Source organism: Lutjanus erythropterus, chromosome 20, assembly GCF_056507025.1.
Source record: "Lutjanus erythropterus isolate fLutEry1 chromosome 20, fLutEry1.hap2, whole genome shotgun sequence".
Classification (NCBI taxonomy): domain Eukaryota; kingdom Metazoa; phylum Chordata; class Actinopteri; order Lutjaniformes; family Lutjanidae; genus Lutjanus; species Lutjanus erythropterus.
The window spans coordinates 2,203,673-2,223,797 of NC_139336.1; the positions used below are offsets into that span (position 1 = coordinate 2,203,673).

The 20,125-nt window shown below is 38.7% G+C and overlaps 1 protein-coding gene across 2 annotated transcripts in view; it reads left to right on the forward strand.

Annotated features, from left to right (window-relative positions):
* Nucleotides 1-6,579: 6,579 nt before the first annotated feature.
* The window catches only part of LOC146307994 (pre-B-cell leukemia transcription factor 1-like), a 45,306-nt gene continuing 31,760 nt past the window's right edge, over nucleotides 6,580-20,125 (forward strand). For both annotated transcript variants that reach the window (XM_084746294.1, XM_084746295.1), the window contains exons 1-2: nucleotides 6,580-7,320; nucleotides 10,799-10,872. In XM_084746294.1, coding sequence (XP_084602420.1) covers nucleotides 7,139-7,320; nucleotides 10,799-10,872 — 256 coding nt within the window. In that variant the 5' untranslated portion in view covers nucleotides 6,580-7,138. The remainder of the gene's footprint in view (nucleotides 7,321-10,798; nucleotides 10,873-20,125) is intronic.

A 20,125-nucleotide genomic window follows, 5' to 3' on the forward strand; every position in this document is an offset into this window, starting at 1 on the left:
AGCCTTTTAGTTTTTGGTCAAGTAGCAACTATATAAGTATATGCAAAACTTTATGGCAATGAAACTTAATAAAATAAGTAAGTAATCAGAGACATTATAGCATTTGGCTACATGTATGTAGGACCAGAACAGGACAACAGGGCAAAAATGAGCAGTGGGCCTGGGACCACCATTTCCCTCTTACTCTGAGTGTTGTGTGTTATGTAATTTTAGAGCTACAGTGATTATTTCCTGATTCCAGCCTCTTAAATAGGAGAATCAGCTCCTCTTTTTTTTATGTCATTCATGACAATAAATGAAGAGTCTTTGGGTTGTGGACTGTTCACTGGACAAAAGAAACTATTTGAAGACAACACTTTGGGATCTGTGATGAGCATTTTTCCCACTTTTTTACATCTTATATCATGAAAATATTCATCAATGATGTAAATGATTGTACATTACAATAATTTACAAAGCTACTCGTTTTTAATGTGCTCAAGAAATTACATGAATACAAAATGTCAAATTAATTTCAGCGACCAATTAGATTTGAATATCACCACACCGATCATCAGGTAGAGGTTACTATTAGCTAGCTAACATTTGCTTACCTGCAGTGACACAAAAAATGAATTTGAAACAAAAAAGTGTTTCCCACACCACAGGCTGGTTTACTTTTATTTTATTTATTTATTTTTTGTCATGATATGTTCTTTTCTCATTTATTTGGGAAGGTTGTCCTCTGATTTTTTTTTTTTTATTAACCATCAGAAGTGGAGCTTAAAGTCCAAAAGGTTGTAATGCAATTTTATGTCCATAGGCAGAATGTTGTAGCACTTAATTAATTAATCAATTAGTAATCAAGCAGTTCTACAAAGATATCCAGTGGTTACCATATTTTTTTGTCTCCCAAAATTCTATTTGTATGAGTTAAATGAACAGCTGGAGTTTGCACTGGACCCTGAACAGTTGGCTAAGTACATCCTTAGTTTAGAGATAGTTTAGCAGGACAGAATCAGATCAGAACAGAAAGAAAGTGGAACGGTACATCAGTAACAGCAGCATGCATTGTATTTTACAATCATATCTAATAGTTCCACTATGTGTGGGCCTTTATTTCATTTTATTAATTTTCACTCTGTTCCTGCAAAGCAATCATCATATAAGTGCAAGATAAAATATAATATAAAGGCATTAAATCTAAACTTTAATTTATAGTCCTGCTACAAGACAAGACCTAATGTAATAATGCAGGTATCACTTTGAGGTCCTGTTCATTTCCATTTACATTGTGGATTTGCCTGGTTGGTAATCCACCCTTACACAAAAACAGTGTTTTAAAAAAATACTGCAGGTCCTCAAAGGTGTCCATACAGTGCAACTGAGACTAAAATGAACACTGTAGGCACCATGTTTTATTGTTAATAAGCGTCAAGACTGTTAACTCAAGTAAAAATCTTTTTGGAGGATTTATTAAGACTCAGAGCATAATTTTCAACCTGCAAATCCACACGACCCGGACAGGTTTGCACAAAGCTTTATGGTGCTACAAGCCATCCTGAAGAAAGATTGTTGATTGTTCAGTCTAAGGTTGTCAAATGCCGATGTTTTGGGTTGGTGGCTGAGACACCAGGAACAACAATCAGTAGCTGATTTGAGGGCAGATGCCTTCCTTCTTATTAGCATGACCAAAATGCATCCCTCACTATCCCCCCGTCCATCACCCAGTTAGAGTGCAGGACAGAGGGGTTGTTCAGTTGAATATTTTAGTGAAGTCTCACTGATCCCTTGACCCTTTACAGTGGTGTGAAGTGTTTGCCCCCTTCCTGATTTCTTATTTTTTTGTTTCACATCATCAAACAAATTTAAATATTAGTCAAAGACAACACAAGTAAACACAAAATGCAGTTTTTAAATGAAGGTTTTTATTATTAAGGGAGAAAAAAAATCCAAACCTACATGGCCCTGTGTGAAAAAGTGTTTGCCCCCTAAATCTAATAACTGGTTGGGCCACCCTTAGCAGCAACAACTGCAATCAAGCGTTTGCAATAACTTGCAATGAGTCTCTTACAGCACTGTGGAGGAATTTTGGCCCACTCATCTTTGCAGAATTGTTGTAATTCAGCCACATTGGAGGGTTTTCAAGCATGAACCGCCTTTTTAAGGTCATGCCACAGCAATTCAATAGGATTCAGGTCAGGACTTTGACTAGGCCACTCCAAAGTCTTCATTTTGTTTTTCTTCAGCCATTCAGAGGTGGACTTGCTGGTGTGTTTTGGATCATTGTCCTGCTGCAGAACCCAAGTTAGTTTCAGCTTGAGGTCACGAACAGATGGCCGGACATTCTCCTTCAGGATTTTTTGGTAGACAGCAGAATTCATGGTTCCATTTATGACAGCAGGTCTTCCAAGTCCTGAAGCAGCAAAACAGCCCCAGACCATCACACTACCACCACCATATTTTACTGTTGGTATGATGTTCTTTTTCTGAAATGCGGTGTTACTTTTACGCCAGATGTAATGGGACACGCACCTTCCAAAAAGTTAAACTTTTGTCTCGTCAGACCACAGAGTATTTACCCAAAAGTCTTGGGGATCATCAAGATGTTTTCTGGCAAAATTGAGATGAGCCTTAATGTTCTTTTTGCTCAGCAGTGGTTTTCGTCTTGGAACTCTGCCACGCAGGCCATTTTTGCCCAGTCTCTTTCTTATGGTGGAGTCAAGAACACTGACCTTAACTGAGGCAAGTGAGGCCTGCAGTTCTTTGGATGTTGTTGTGGGGTCTTTTGTGACCTCTTGGATGAGTCGTCGCTGCACTCTTGGGGTAATTTTGGTCGGCCGGCCACTCCTGGGAAGGTTCACCACTGTTCCATGTTTTTGCCATTTGTGGATAATGGCTCTCACTGTGGTTCACAGGAGTCCCAAAGCTTTAGAAATGGCTTTATAACCTTTTCCAGACTGATAGATCTCAATTACTTTCTTTCTCATTTGTTCCTGAATTTCTTTAGATCTCTGCGTGATGTCTAGCTTTTGAGGATCTTTTGGTCTACTTCACTTTGTCAGGCAGGTCCTATTTAAGGGATTTCTTGATTGAGAACAGGTGTGGCAGTAATCAGGCCTGGGTGTGGCTAGAGAAATTGAACTCAGGTATGATAAACCACAATTAAGTAATGTTTTAACAGGGGGGCAATCACTTTTTCACACAGGGCCATGTAGGTTTGGATTTTTTTTCTCCCTTAATAATAAAAAACTTCATCTAAAAACTAAATTTTGTGTTTACTTGTGTTGTCTTTGACTAATATTTAAATTTGTTTGATGATGTGAAACATTTAAGTGTGACAAACATGCAAAAAAAATAAGAAATCAGGAAGGGGGCAAACACTTTTTCACACCACTGTATATAAATGAGGTTTATGATAGTTAGAACCTGTGACCTCGACCATAGCTCTGAAATATCAGCAGTCTAACTGCTGTGTGTTGATAAATCCATGGAGCTGTCCATGGTGCTGAAGTATCAACATATCAAGGTCATGCTCATGCTACATACATATATAATATATACAGATAATATATAAAGAAAATTAAAATCAGAATAGAACAGGATGTTGCCTGCTAAGTGCAACAGATTGACTGTGGTGAAGCACGCCTCTGTAAGATGTAGGCACAACAGTGTCTGGTTCCCTGTTGTTCAACCAGCCCATTTTGTTTGTCTCACATTCCTGCGTGGACATTAGTCAGGACCAGCCTTAAGTTCGATCTTACTCTTTGTGGTCATTTGAATAACTTTCCAACAGGAAATCACAACCATGACTTCAATCAGAGCCTTTGGCCCAGGTGCAGCCTGACCCCTTCACCCCCCTGGCTTGTGCCCAGTGGGCCCAGTCAGCAGAGTTAGCAACAACTGACTGGGCCTCATGCACAAATGTTTTCTTACTTTTCTTTTCTTTTTGTCCTTAAACCAAGCAGTAAAAGGAAAATACAAAAATTCTTATGTGGTATTCATGAAACGTGCTAGCAGCCAAGTCTACTCTTACCCACCTGAGTATGTTGAGGGATATGGAAACGCCACAGTAAATCAATACAAAGACAACAGACTGAAGTGCCGTGTGCAAACCACAAACTAACAAGCACCTCACATTTGACAGGTGATGTTAAATCAGAAAAAAAAGAAGAGAAGAAACAGAACAGAAAATACAATAAAATTCTTTTAATAGACAGGAGCGGATTGGAGCATCATTGGAGAGGTTTCAAGAGGTTTCTCGGTCGGTCGGTACAGCAGATTGTAACATTTTTCTAACATGTTTTAACAAAATACATTACTTTTTCTTCATTGTTATTAATATTTCACAGCACCAAATGCAAGCAGACTTTTGTGCATGCGCGTGTGTTGAGGGCACTCTTAAATTTCATTCATACCTAAGAACAAACGAGAAGTGCGAAAATATTGATGAATACCATAAAGTTCTTAAATTGTTAATACTCACAATTTCAGATCAAATCGCTTCACTGGAACAATTCACGCATGAGGCCCACTGTTTTGCAAGTCACTAGTAAGTCTCAAGTCTTTGCAGACAAGTCTCAAGTAAAGACTGACAAGTCCCAAGTCAAGTCCAAGTGAGTTTCAAGTCATAAAGAGCTCTTTACCAAATCTAATGCCATTTTAACAACAGAGCCTCAACTTACTGTTCATTATCCAACTTCAAATGTTGAATGAAGTTGAAAGTTGTGTCTCTGTCTGTAATTGTTGATGTGCATGTTTTGCATATTGCAGTTCATTTTTTGTTTTTTGTTTTTTTTGACCATGGCATAGTTTTTGAATGAAATTATTTTTGTTATCGTTTTTTTTCCCAGCTGCTCCTGCAACTTAATTGGATGCTGTCTGATTGGTTCAGACTAACTGGATCTGTGGAATTAAGTGCTGAGTTGCTGACAATGAATAGTGTTAATGTTATCTGATTTAGGAAATGAAGGGAAATGACAGACTGTTTAATCTCTGGTCTTCAGGGGAAGTCAAAAAGGCTCAATCCCAAGTGAGGTCACGAGTCACTGGTGTTAAATCTCCAAGTTGAGATGCAAGTCTTTTTTGATTTTGTCAAGTTGAGTCTAAAATCATGACTGGAGTCCAAGTCATGTGACTTGAGTCGACAGACTCAACCCTCCCGATTTTCTTAGCTGACTTCTCAGGGGACGTTTTTCATCGCCCTCTCCCTATTTGCTCACAATCACAACTCTCCTGTATTTCTTCCAATTTATGACAAAATTTCACACATTTTTTCCTTTTTTTTTTATCATTACCTGTTTCTGACTGACACTGTACAGCATATATAAGCCCTTTGTCTCTAAAACTCTACTGTTTCCACCCAGACAATAATACAGCTACACAGAATTCCTGGAAAGCAGAATCCCAATTTCTAAAAAAAGTTTCAAGGAAAGGCTTGTGCATTTTGTAAAATCTGCTGAAAATCCAAATGAAAGAAAACTGATGAATATTAGTTTATGCAAGTTCACACCAGAGGTTACCTTGCTGTGCAGCTATTTGTTAGTTATCCATTTATGTTTACACCAAAAGTGGTGCAGCCAGTTAGCGTCCTAGGAGGGACTTCTGGCAGCTACAGGCATGGTTTTAGGTGTGATGACAGTGAGAAGTGTCCATTCAAGCGACTTGTCTCAAACAAACAAACACTGACGGCTCCTGAAGAGATTAGCATAGACACTGTGATAGCATCAGTTATATCAGAACTGGCAAGTATTTCTTTGTTGACAGAAGAGCAAAGAACAACACTGAAGACTGATCTCCGACAAGTATATTATCCATTTTGTCCATCTTGTGGTGTATGTATCTTTTCTGAACCTCAGAAGGAAAGTCAGTCTTTCCATCTCATTGATCTCTTTAATGATTTCAATCCAATTATCTACTGTAGGTGGGTTGGTTTGTAACCATTTATGCGTGATTGCTTTTTTTGCTGCTGCAGTTAAAGTAAAAGTTCATCCAAAAATGAAATTTCAGTTATTATCCCTCGTTTTGATTGAGGGTGGAAGTGGACGTGAATTGTGACCAATTTTCAAACTTAAAAAAACAACTGGAAAAAAAGAGAGAAAATGTCTCTCAATCAGCATGAGGGTGAGTAGATAATGACTGAATTCTCATTTTTGGATGAACTATGCCTTTAATATTTTCAGCAGGTATTTGTCATTCCCTGTTATTCCATCTGGTAGATCACCCTGGTAAAGTGACATCCATCTGCTATCCAAGATTATGTTGTATGATTCTCTAAATGCTTTCCCAAAATATTTGTATCTTGGAGTTGCAGTGTACTTATTATTGTATTATTTTCATGCTTTAAAAGTCACTATGATGCAGGAATCAAAGTATCTGAAATTCTTTTTTTTTTTTTTGGATTTGGAATCATCTGTATTTTTGAAGTCTTAAGGTTGGCAAGTATTGTCCACACCTCTGCCTTCAGTGGCCCACGCTTATTGTTGAAATGATGCTCACTGAATATTCCTGGTGTCCTCATGACAAAGGTTTCCAGTCCTCAGAGTGGGCGGAGCTTTCAGATTCCCCATGTTGTTCAGTGTCTCACAGGCAGCTGCTCTCCTGACAGCTCTCTGTCAGGCTGCAGTGTGGTGCCAAATACGCAGACGCACAGTCACTCTGCTGCTGGAACCATACGGATCAAGATGTTTTCACTTCCAAACTTTGGAGAGTAGACTGGTTGGAACACAAGATCATCATCAGACTGACTGGATCTCAAGTTTGGACGCATCAGCACCACAGTGGAAGTTTGCAGCCGCTCACACCGGAGACGCACCGCGCTCTGTGGGGAGTATCTGCTCCAGTCGACGGTGGATGAACCGCAGCGTGGAGCAGCGCGGCTGTGGACAGCGTGGACAGAGGAGGGACACAGCCAGCAGCCTTCATTGTTTGTGCAAGTTGATAAGTGCAAATAACGAAACACAGCCACTGGCGAATATTGCGCTCATGTGGGCTCAGCCTGAACCTCGTTCTGCCATCTGTACACTCCACCTGCTCCATCTCTGCTGGATATAAAACCACTGCGTCTCTTCTTCTTCTTCTTCTTCTTCTTCTTCTTCTTCTTCTTCTTCTTCTTCTTCTTCTTCTTCTCTCTCATCGATTGTGCTGCGACAGGCAAGACATGGAGGATCAGGGCCAGATGATGCAGGCTATGAGCGGCATGACTCTGGCCGGACACTCGGTGCTGCCGCTGCCGCACATCACCGACGGGACCGACGGGGACGGCAGGAAGCAGGACATCGGGACCATTCTGCATCAGATCATGACCATCACCGACCAGAGTCTGGATGAAGCGCAGGCAAAGTTCGTCTGCTTTCCTCTGATGCTGATTTTTAACAACACAGATAGAATTTAAAGCAGTGTTGATCTCAGGGGAAGTAACTGATCACAAATACTCAAATTACTATAGTTAAGTAGTTTTTGGGGTATTTGTACTTTTATGAGTAGATTTTCAAGTCTGTATTTGTACTGGTACTTAAGTATTGTAAGTAAGTAAGTACTGAGTAGAATTTGAATTAAAATCCAAACCTTTCATTTGCATTTTAGTAACCAATCATGTGATGAGATCACAAACAGGCCAATGATAACGAAGACACACAACTGAAAAACAAAACGTGTCTGCAGCAACACACATTTGGAGTGAGGATGTTAATGATTAATCATTACCATGAACCAGTTAAAAAGTATTCATGGATATTTTTATTATATTTTTACATTTTTCTGTCAGGCAGTGCCAGAATAAGGAAAATTAACTTTGACTTAAAAAGAAAAAAATGACGAAAAAAAAAAAAAAAAAGAAGAAGAAGAAAAGAAAAGAAAAAGAAAATTAGGAAATGTGTTTTCTGTCTTTCAAATTATGAATTATTAATCAATTGTGATTGTGTTTAGTGTAGTGTGTTTAGGAAAAATCACAAAATTTGCAACCCTAGTTTGGAGAGGTGACTGTATCATCAGCGGTTAAAAGTAACTAATACTCTGAGTAGTTTTTGGACTATTAGATTTTCAGTACCACTGGTTAATCTGAACTGTTGACACAGATACACTGCAGATTCTTCTGTGCTGAGAAATAAAATCTTTGATTTGGAAATATGTAATTAATTATCATGTTTTAAAAGATATTTATGCTGATGAGTTTCTATCTTTGAATTCTTCTTAGGCTCCTAAATTGATCATGATGATCTCCCAGCATCCTCTCTGTTCCACTCAGTGGTCACACTCACCTCTACAAACTAGGATCACAAATTTTCAGTTTTCCTTAACCAATAGTTGAAAGTGTTAATAGTCGATGAGATATGAAACACGTTTTTTAAAAACATTTTTGTCATTTTCATTTTCAGCTTTTTTTCTGTTTTATTTGCAATTTTTTGTCCTTTTCAGTTTTAGTTTCCTTCTTCATCAAATGTCTCCACCAGACAAAACAATGTTGAATGAGGTGCAGTTACTGACATTTATAAACTATAGATTCAATATTCATAGATACAGTTTTAATTAGTTCAATTCCCAATGCTGATGAATTGACTAATGATGAATTGATCACTAACATCTTTACTCCAAACCTGTGCTGCTGTAATGTTTAGCTTTTTCATCTGTATGTCCTGGTTTTTATCAGCTGACTTGTGGTCAGATAGTCTTATTGGCTATAAATGCAGATGAAAACTTATACTCAGTGCTCAGTTATGATTTTGAAAGTAACTAAGCAGACTATATGGTGAAATGAATACTTAAGTGCAAGTAAAAGTAAAGGTGTGAAAATCTACTCATGAAAATCCACGTAATTTAGGCTTAATCTTAATCCTACTGACTGTGGTACCCACAGACCCCAGAGGTACTTTTTGTGGTATCTCACAGGAACTTTTCATGACATTGTCAGTTTGATCCTAATGACTTCATATCAGTTTCTTCTGGGTCTGTTTTACTTAGAGCTTAATCAGTCCCTCCAGGACTTCACAGGCTGTTTTTGGAATAGTTACAGCCTAAAATGCCTGATTTCATGCATGCTTTTCTAAAACATTGTGATGCATATTGTGATGTTTTTAGGTGTTTTATGCAATGAAATTGTGGGACCAAGAGGAGATTGCTAAAGAAAGTTCCATTTCTTTTTATAACTTATTAAAAATCAAAGGCAACTTGTTCTAGGGAGAACACAACCACACTCTGTTCTGAGTGTTCTAAGTAACCTCACCACAAATACTCAGAACTGCAAAATATATATATAAACCTCTGCTTTATTTGTAGATGAAGAAGTGCACCAGAGGAATATTCTACAAAGAGCTCAAACTCAGTCAAAACAGTCCAAAATTACAAATTAAAAGCGCACAGATAAATGTCAGTGTAAAATATTTTTTTCAGTACCTATGACAGACTAAAAATAAAATACGATGCAGAAAAGTAGTGATTAATAAAACAAAACATTGAGTCACTTCATTGAGATGTACATGTATGACATGATGCTGTGATTGGTAGAACTCACAGGAAGATGATGATTGGCCAAATTTGCATAAAAGTTTGGATAAAATTGCAAAGTCACACAGAATTCACAGGGATTGGCTGAATTTGCATGAACTGTTGTGATCGCAGCGTCACAACTTCCTGGAGGGACTGCTTAAAGAGTATATAAATATATATAAAAACAATTTATTAGGGTCATGGGAGAACCCCAGTCCAACAGCACCCAATTCCACACACAATTTTAAAAAAGAGACCTATTATTATTATTATTATTATTATTATTATTATTATTATTATTATTATTATTATTATATTCACCATGGTTCCTAATTGAAAGTATCACAGGGGGTCGGAGTACTCTGTCAGTCATTTTGAAGGAGACACACACACACAGATGCAGCAGACACAAATTTCCTCATGTCCTCTGTCTATTTTCATTTTACACGATATGCAATTTAACGGTAACTTTACTAAAAAAAATAATAATCCGCTTTGTTCAGATGACAGTAATTACTTAAATAATAGTGTTATGACAAAGTATTTTAGCTTTGCTGTTTCTTTTTTTACAGTAGTTGGGTCTAGTCAGTCCACATTTACAAAATGAACTTGTTTGTCCTGTTTGAGCCTTTTTTTTTGTAAGGTTAGACAGAACACTCAGAACAGAGTGTGGTTTCATTCTCCCTGTAACAAGTTGCCTTTGACTATTTTATGACTGAAATGACTGCTTACATAAGATCAGCTGCCTTTTTATGTCACATGAGATCTGATGTCCACTCAGTTGAACATTTAATTGTGGAAAAGTCCTGTGATCTTCACACTGAAAAAAAAAAGAAATGTAATTACCCTCTATTATCTTTTATGGTGAATTAAATATGTTGATATTCTACCGACTTCAAGAAAAAATTCCCCACTCTTCTTCTTGTTTGGCCTGCCTGCCATGCTGGTCTCATGTCTTACTCTGTCCCCTGGCAACCAAAATGTCAAGACTTGACATTTATCAGTCAGTTACAGTCTACTCAGTTACAAAACAGAGGTCAAATTTTCAAACAGTTGTGTTTTCATTGGATTAAACCAATAAATATTTGAAATCCATTTTGATGGACTCTGAGTTTGAGGGTGTAAGAGCAGACTGAGGAGCGTACGGTTTCACTTTGGTCTGATCAGATCCAGCTGTTTTACCCTTTAGACTGATTTACTATGTCTGCATTCATTCTGCATTTCTCCCCAAACTTACAGGACATAATATCTGTTTGCACCAGAATAATTCTCATATGTCTTGTTAAATGGTCAAGTCCTTGGCCTTTGGTTTATGTTCTCTGATGTGTTTTGGTAGGAAACATGGATTGAACTGTCACAGGATGAAGCCTGCACTCTTCAGCGTGCTCTGTGAAATCAAAGAGAAAACAGGTGAGTGATTTATTGTCTCAGTGACACAGTGTCTCTCCTCTCACCTCTCCATTTATCACAGAATGTGTCCATCTCACAAGAATGATTCATACACAACTCCAGGCTGTTAAAGCAGGCAGCCAAACAGACCATTCTAGTCAGTGTGAAAGTCAGTACACTTTCGTCCATCAGTGCAGGTTCACAGGCACGCATCTGAAAAACCACATCAGCTGTTGACTTGATTTTTTTTCCTTCTGGAAGATTATTATTGCACATAAGGCTTTGTTCCACCTCAAATGTGTTCTACAGTTCTGTGCTGATACAAAATATGAAAGATTTGTGTGTATCGTGTCGTGTGCATTGGTCAATACAGTAAAGTTTGATAGGATATCTTGGGATTTATTCAGTACACAAGGTTTGACTCTCCATCTTACGCTCATAATTTTAAAACATTGTAAGATGGAGTTTGCTCAGTTGTCATCACATGACCTAAGTATGGAACTTTAGTCACATGATCATTTATGGATTAACCACAGCCTCTGTTCAAAGATGCTCTGTGGTGTGTGTAATGTAAATGTCTTCCTGGTTTTCTCAGGCTGTCCACAGACTCTTGGTTTTTGACCTTTAACCTTTTCCCAGGGGCATGGTAGTGAGAGGAACAGTGCAACAAAGAAAAAAATGGGACAACCCTGGAATTAAAAGTCTGTTTTTTTCTGCAGTTTTGAAGTTGCACCTGCTGTAGTCCACTCCTGCAGCAGGGTGGACAAAGTCCATCTCCAAACAGGCAGCTGTGCTGCTGCTGCTGAGGACTTCAGATGAATGTTGAAGCTTTCATGTTATTAAGAAAAGGTAAAAACTGGCTGCCAAAAGAGAAAAGAGAGACACGAGTGAGAAACCATCAGAGAGAAAGAAGCTCTCACTCATATTCCTGGCAGAGGTCTCTGAGGAAGTTAAGAGGCTTGTAAGCAGCAAGGTGCCAGATGTGAATGAGATTTGTCCTGAGATGCTGGAGCCTTTAGACATTGTTGGGCTGTCTTGGTTGATACATTTTCAGTATTGTGTGGATGTTGAGGACAGTGACAACAGAAATGGTAGACCAGGGTCGGTTCCCAGTTGTAAAGCAGGAGACCAGATGGTGCGCTCCAGTTATTGGGGTACCATATTGTGTAGCCACCCACAGAAAACTTACTCCAGGATTCTGGAAATAAGACCCTGATTGCCAAACCTCAGATCCAAAAGGAGCAATGTGGTTTCTGTCCATGGACCAGCTCTTCACTCTTGCAGGGTTTGTTAGGGGGTCTTGGGAGTTATATGTGTTGTTTGGAGAAAGCTTATGACGATATCTGCAAGGGGACTCCTGTGAAGGATGCTGTGGGGTATATGGGGTATCAGGGCCTTGCTACGAGCCATTTAATCATTATATAACCAGAGTGAGAACTTGGTCTGGATTCTCAGCATAAAGTCAAACACATTTGTTGAACTCCACAAATGTTGTTCCTTGTTACTGATCTTGTGATCTTCATAGATAGAATCTAAAGGTACAGTGTTTTGGGGACCTTAGAGTTGCTTTTCGTCTCTTTGCAGATGATGTGGTTCTTTTGGTTTTATTACACCTTCAGCATGGATTGGGGCAGTTTGAAGTCATGTGTGAAGCAGGTGAGATGAGAGTCAGCACCGCCAAGTCTGAAGCTATGGTTTTTCTGCTGGAAAACTGTGGATTTCTCCCTCCATGAGTGAGTTTCTACCTCAAGAGAAAGAGTATCTCAGGGTCTGGTTCATGAGTGATGGTAAAATGGAACAAGAGATCGACAGACAGATTGTTAGGGTGTGAGCAGTAATGTTGACGTTGTACTGGACCATTGTGGTGAAGAGGGTGCTGAGACAGAAGGCAAAACTTTTGTTATCAGTTAGTGTGCCTTCCAGTGCTCACTGAGGGTCCTGAGCTTCTGTAGTGACTGAAAGAATGAGGTTGCAGATAAAAGTGCCCAAAGTGTCCTCTGTAGGGTATCTTAGCTCAGTCTTAGAGATAGGGTGAGGAACTCAGACGTCCAGAGAGAGTAGAGCTGCATCTTGGCTTCGAAAGAAAGCAGTTAAGATGAGTTGGACATCTGTTCCTGATGCACCTTCCTTAGGAAATTTTCCAGGCAAATCCAACTGGGAGTAGACCCAGGGTAGACCTAGAGCACTCTGGGGTGATTATCTCATCTAGAATGAGAGTCCCCTGGGATACCCCGGGAGGGGCTGGAAAACGTTGCTGGGGTGGATGGATGGATGCAGGCACATGCACAGATAGACTTACCGTGCGAGGCAGCTGGATTTGCAAGATCACAAGATCATGCAACAATCTGTCTTGCCAGGCTCCAAGTTATCCATCTGTGTCTGCACCAGTGGTGTTCTGAGCAAATCAGTGTCCTCGGAGGGACTACTGGCAGCTACGGGTTTGGTTTTAGGTGCACCGACAGCAAGAAGTGTCTACTAATGTGTAACTTTATTCTTTATAAATTTTTATAAGAGGAATGTCTTTTTTTTCACTTGAGCATCTGTACCCTAGAATGTCTGTGCATGTTCCTGGATGAACAGATGGATGGATGGATGGATGTTATTAGGCCTACAATTTGTAGTGACCATTTGACTTGATGCTTAAATTTGTTCATCTTGCTGATAGGATTCTCAGACTAACAATATAAAGTAGAAAAGGGCTATATTTGTCTACTGTAGCATCTGTGTTGAGCTAAGTCTTCTCCCTGAACAACAGTCAGTCAGTGAAAAACAGAAATGACAGAAGAAAATGCAGGCAGACTTTGAGCAGCAGAGTAACTGAGCGCAGTGTGTTTGCGGTGGCAGACAGTTCAGTGTGTGCTGTGAAGCTTTCAGACAGCAGAGGTGCACTCATCATCTCCTGGTCTGAAGCAGGACTCTCAGGGTAAAGCAGCAGGAATTGGTTGTGAAGTGTTTGCCTGGTAACCATGTAAACAAATGTTAAAAAAAGAGTGATGTGTACACACACAGGCAGCTTGTAGTGTGTGTGTGTGTGTGTGTGTGTGTGTGTGTGTGTGTGTGTGTGTGTGTGTGAGAGAGTAGGCTCGAGCTGTGACGAGAAACCATAAAGCAGCAGAGTGTTTGTGTATTCACAGCACTTACACAGTCTGTGAAATAAAACGAGCTGCCTTCTCTGTGCTGAATACAAAGCTCTCACCATGAAGTAAATTTATGATATTTTTGGTTTAAACTGAGCTCTGAACTAATAACTTAACTGTTCAGGTTTTATACATATTAAATATTATGATACAGTTACTAATTACCACGGATGGAAGGAACTTACTCAAATTGCTGTGATTAAGTAGTTTTTTGGGTACTTGTACTTTCATGAGTAGATTTTTTAGTTTGTTCTTTCACTGGTACTTAAGTATGCGTTTCACAATGTAATCTACTTAGTTACTTTTAAAATCACAATTGAATACTGCATACAATTTGAATTAATAACCAAGCCTTTCATCTGCATTTTTGTGGACAATCAGGTGATCTGACTGCAAACAGATCAATGAAAACAGGACATACAGAAACAAAACACAGGTTCTATTGCCTCTAAGAGTTTAATCAGTTAAAAATGTATTAATTAAATATTTAGGCAATAGTCTGGAAATGGCAGTAATGTCTGGTGGTCTGGAGGGCCTCATTTAAAATGACAAAAAAGAGAAAAAAAAAACAAAACAGAAAATGAGAAAAAAATGTGTGTTTTGTATCTTAAAAATGAATGAAACAGAAGCTCATTTGATTTAATGGCTGCTATTAAATTAATGATTAAAAATAACTAATACTTTGAGTAGTTTTTGACAAGAATAAGTTTTACTTAAGTATTTTTCTAACACCTGTACTTATACCTGTAATCAAGTAATATTTTCAGAATGTAACAGTACTCGTACTTTAGTACAGATTTTCAGGACTTTTTAAACCACTGCTAATTACCTGTTAAAATGTAGTCAGTAATGTAATCCGTTTATTACTATAGTAATTAATGTAACGTGATTACTTTACTGTTATGTTTGGATTACTTCGATATAAAATATGGTGAAATGGTTCAGCCTCATATTTTGTTTTGGAGCTGCAACTAACCATTACTTTCATCACTGATTAATTATTTGAATGTTTTCTGAATTAATCAATTAGTTGTTTGGTCAAAAATGTGAGAAAATGGTTAAAAATGTAGCTCAAGATGATGTCCACAAAAGTTTTCCCATAATTCAAAGATATTCAGTTTACTGTCAGAGAGGAGTAACCAGAAAATATTCACATTTAAGAAGCTGAAATCTGAGAATTTGGACTTTTTTAATAAAAGAATTAATCGGTTCATTAATCCCTGTCACAATCTTGTCACTTGAAAAATAATCTTTCCTGTAACGATTATTTTCATTATCAATTAATCTGATGACCAATTTCTCAATTAACCAATTGGTTGTTTTGTCAGAAATGTCAGAAAATGGTGCAAAATATTCATCAGTGTTTCCCAAAGTCCAAGATGACATCCTCAAATGTCTTGTTTTGTCCACAACTCAAAAAACATTCAGTTTACTGTCAGACAGGAGTAAAGAAACAAGAAAATATTCATATTTCAGAAACTGAACTTAAAGAATTTGGACCTTTTTTTTTTTATTGAAAAATAACTCAAAATAATGAATTGATCATCAAAATAGATGCAGATTAATTTCATAGTGGATTAATAAGAGATTAATCATTTCAGCTCTAAGTTTTTTATATTGGTTGTTAGATTTGTTAGTTTGTCCAGCTGTTCTTTCCTTTGTTGTGTGCAATTTATTTATTGATTGATTGATTGATTTAAGGACAAAGATTATTGAAAAATGTTGACATTTTTTTCTGTGGGATAGCTGTCTATAAGGACACTACCACTGACACTGTAGCGTACATTTAGCTACATTTGTAACTCAGGAGACAGTCAGTCACCAAGATAACTAAATGCTCAGCAGCACCATGAGAAATCTTCCTCTGGGGAACATGAATGTTCATACCACATGCCAGTTACAATGCTAATAACACTCTGGGACGCCCAGACTGACTGACTAACTGACCTGTGAACTGACATCTTTAAACTCACTGCTAGCAGAGCAAAAAAACAGCATTCTGCCAAACGGAAATTTGCAAATGGAATCATAACTGCACGTCATCTGTGTTTGCATTTGACTAAATCAATTGTGGGCCCAGATTGCAATAAAAGAAAGACAGAATTGAAATCATTAAGTTGATTTAGCAGCTGACTCAGGACTGAGGAGGTAAGCACTTCTGAAGCCTGAGGGGGCGTTCGGTCTCAGGGCAATCAAACAGAGAGCTAATGAGACCAATAAATCTGTCTACATGTTCATTATTTAAAGTGTATGGACACACGTGTTAAAAACAGATTCGATATGTTGTTTTCATCATGTTGCCAAGCTGTCGATCCCTTTTAAGTCATATCCTGTCACAGCCTTTGGCTGCTTCTTTGACACTGAACATTATTTAGAAAATCAAATGTGAACATTAATGGTAAAAAACTCTGATGTGGTTTCTTTGCTCATTAAAACTTTGGATGATTTGCCTTCACTTGTGGCCGAGAAGAAGAGTGTGTTCTGTTACCTGCCTTTTTCTCCTGAGGTCATGTGATGGCTCAGATATGGCTCTGGCCTTCTAAAGGTCACTGCTGGTATTATTTAGACTGTTTCACCTAATTCTTACCATTACTGTGCAGTGATTGGCTACAACTACTGTACTCTGATTGGCTGTGAGTGCAAGTGTAGATATTGGCAGCTGGAAGAAGTTTAGCAAGAAGGATGTAGTGCATTAATGGATCAAAACAAGAAGACTGGGCTTTGTGTCCTGTGTGAATTTAATTTAATCTTCAGACTTCCCAGTGAGCATTTTTCCACTGAAAAGACCTTTAAAAGACGACTATCGTCACTGATGAAAACACTCAAAAATGAACGTTTTTTTCAACAGTTTGAAGCCATTTATTGATCATTCACATTTACAGTAGACCATATTTCACTGTGATTTGCAATAGTGATATTTTCCACTGTCTACAATGTGCAAATAAAAGCCTGTCATCACTGTGGAGCCTCATTCAGAAACTAAACTGATATTTTTAAGTTTAAAGAAAATATGTCACATTTTGTTTCGTCTTTACTGTCGTGTCAATGTTGTGTCTTTTGTCTTGCAATTAATACAAGAAAATCCTTTCAGCCACTGAATAATGCTATCAGTTAGGGTGTTTTTGAAGTTCTGTATAGTATGTTGTGGTGGATATACCTTCGGAGTAAAAGCTGTAACCAATTTGCCTAAGTGCATGTGCATTTGCCTACAGCAAGAACTGCAATTTCATTATCTTACATTAATAACTTCTCCCATTGTAATGTCTTGGAAAGACTTTGCTGGCAGCACACAGCCTATGTTGGATATACTTTGACATTTTCTGTAACATTACATGGCAAGAACACTAGTTGGGTTGGTTTAGGAATAAAAACTGTTTTGGCAGGTTGAGGAAAAGATCTTGTGTTGTGGTTCAGATGGCAACTGTCTGGCAATCACACAAACATGTCGTTAAGAACTATCCAGTCACAGCTCAGTAGTAGTAGCTAATCATAGCATGGTAGGGCAGGACTAGTTGGAACATATAATGCTTACTATCGACCTGTCAAACATCCCCCATAACTGTAGTTGACGTCCACAGATGAGTTGTAAAGGAAAGTTAACTATGTGTCGGTTGTAATGTTAGCTCCTTGTCAAGGCTAGCTTGGTCTAACCATGTAGCCTGAGTTTAGCCAAATTATTACCAGTTAAAGCCTTCATGGTGATGTATTGACCAACAGAATAGTCACTTTTATGTCTGCCTGCACCCCATGACTGAGGCTCTGTATAAACTGCCTCACAGTGGATTTCAGTCTGTCACCTCACATCAGGCTGTGATTTCTCCTTTTGTAAAACTACTAAAAGGAATGTTCATATTGTGTTGATTTTGGAGGCCCCTGAGGAACAGAAGCAGAGTGGCTTATTTCTTTTAACTGGCTAATGTACTATTCAGTGTAACTTTGTCTGGGAAAATGAAAGCACAGGCTCATTTCATTTCATGGATATGGATTTTATAGAGAATCTGACCTGATGGCAGGCATTGAGGATATAGGATACATAGAAAGTATATAGTCAATCTTGTCATGGATGGTCTCATTTGCTTATGTGGGTCATATAGAGATTGATGATTGAGAATGATTATTTTTGTATGAGTCTATGTATTGTTTTTTTCAGGGAAAACCTGCATAGTTTGCCTTAAAATCAAATGAGCTACATAACATGAATTATAAGATAAAACTTTATTGATCCCACACCGGGGAAATTTGCATTTTACAGCTGCCCAAAAGATCTTTTCTTAAATATAACAACGTAGTTTTGGTGCCTGAACCTAACAAAACTGCCACTGTTTCAACGTGACTTAAGAACTGTTTCATCACCCCAGCAATCACTTGCAACATGTCTCCACATTTCTGTATTAAACTGAGGAGGGGACACAGCTGCATCAAATATCCAGAAACTACATGAAAATTTCATCAAGAGTTGTTACAATTTTAGAGAGACAAAATTCTCATTGATGTGTGTGCTCACATTTTCTTATATTTAATTCATTACAACATCCATCCTCTTGGAAAGAAGGGCTCAGTTGACTTCTCGCTGCCATCTGCCAAAAGGCAAATGTACGTGGCCATGAGAAGATCTAAGGGCCTCTAGCTGTGAGTCAAGCTGCTGCAGGGCTTCAGAAAATAGCTGCAAGGCTTATTTTCATGTGAGGATATTTATAGGCAGCAACTTATGCATCAGCCCAAAGCTAAATCCTTAATCCAATTCAAATGCATGCCAAGGAGACATCTAGTTCTAGACCTGGTGTGAACATGCATACTCAGAACATATACATATAGTTGCTGTACAGTCATTTCTTTGGTTATAATCCTGCTCACAGCATAGTTTTAACAATGTGAGGTCCATCAGTCAGTTGGTCGGTCCCTATGTCCAACACCACTTAGAGGCTATATTATTGAAGGAATAATGACTTAAAAAAGATTCCTCTAGTACCATCATCTTTCAATTTTCCCTCTCATTTAGTTCCCGTTTGTCTAATGGATTGATTTTCATGAAATGTGTTTACTGACCCCCTGACCTTTGGAACCCTTGCCCCAACATTTCCTCAAGAAATCTAGAGATAGGACCAAGTCATTGTCACATGTACGTCTCAAGACTTTTCACTCAAGTCCCAAGTAAAGACAGGCAAGTCCAGAGTGAGGTCTCAAGTAAAGACAGACAAATCCTAAATCAAATCCCAAGTCTTAATTGAACAAGGAAAAAAAAGGCTTAATCTAGTAAGATGGCAGCGCACACAGGCTCAATGACCCCTCTGACTCCTGCAAATGGTGCTAGTTTTCGTATTAATGTTTCTGATAATGTCTGTCCCACCTGTCTGACCTGCAAATGAAAGACGCTTGTGGACATTGACCTAAGGAACAGCAAAGGAATCTCTGACAAACCACTGCTATCGATAGCACTGTTGGAGGAGTTCAGGAGGCGCTGAAAGTGGTGCGAAAGGAAGCAAAAACAAGGCAAGCGGTCGTGAGTCCACGCAAAGCTGAAGGCTAACCCAAGCTAACCCATGCTCCCATCAGTCTTATTAGGCAACATCCACTCCTGGACAATAAATTGGACTACCTGAGATTCCAAATGACCACCCAGCCACAGAATTGCTGCTTGGTCATCTTTATGGAGACATGGCTGTGTGGCAACATTCCCAACACAGCTATCCACCTACTGGGACAGAGACCCTGCTGCCTCTGGTAAGACTCGTGGTGGAGGACAGTGTCTATATCAACAATGAATGGTGTGTAAACACTACGATAGTTGCAACCCACTGTTCACCACAGCTTGAGTTTTTAGTGGTGAAGTGCAGGCCGCTTTACTTGCTGAGGGAATTCACCACCATCATTGCGACGGCAGTGTATATTCCCCCCAGCACTAATGCTAACTAGGCGCTGTGTGAGCGCTACGGTGCCATCACTGACCAACAAACTGCCCACCCTGACGCTTTTTTCATTATAGCCAGGGACTTCAACCATGCTAATTTCAAGTCTGTTGCACCAAAGTTCTATCAGCATGTAAACTTTGCCACTAGGGGGGACAGTAAGTTGGACTTAATTTACAAAAACATCTGTGAAGCCTACAAAGCCATACCCTGCCCCCACCTTGGCTACTC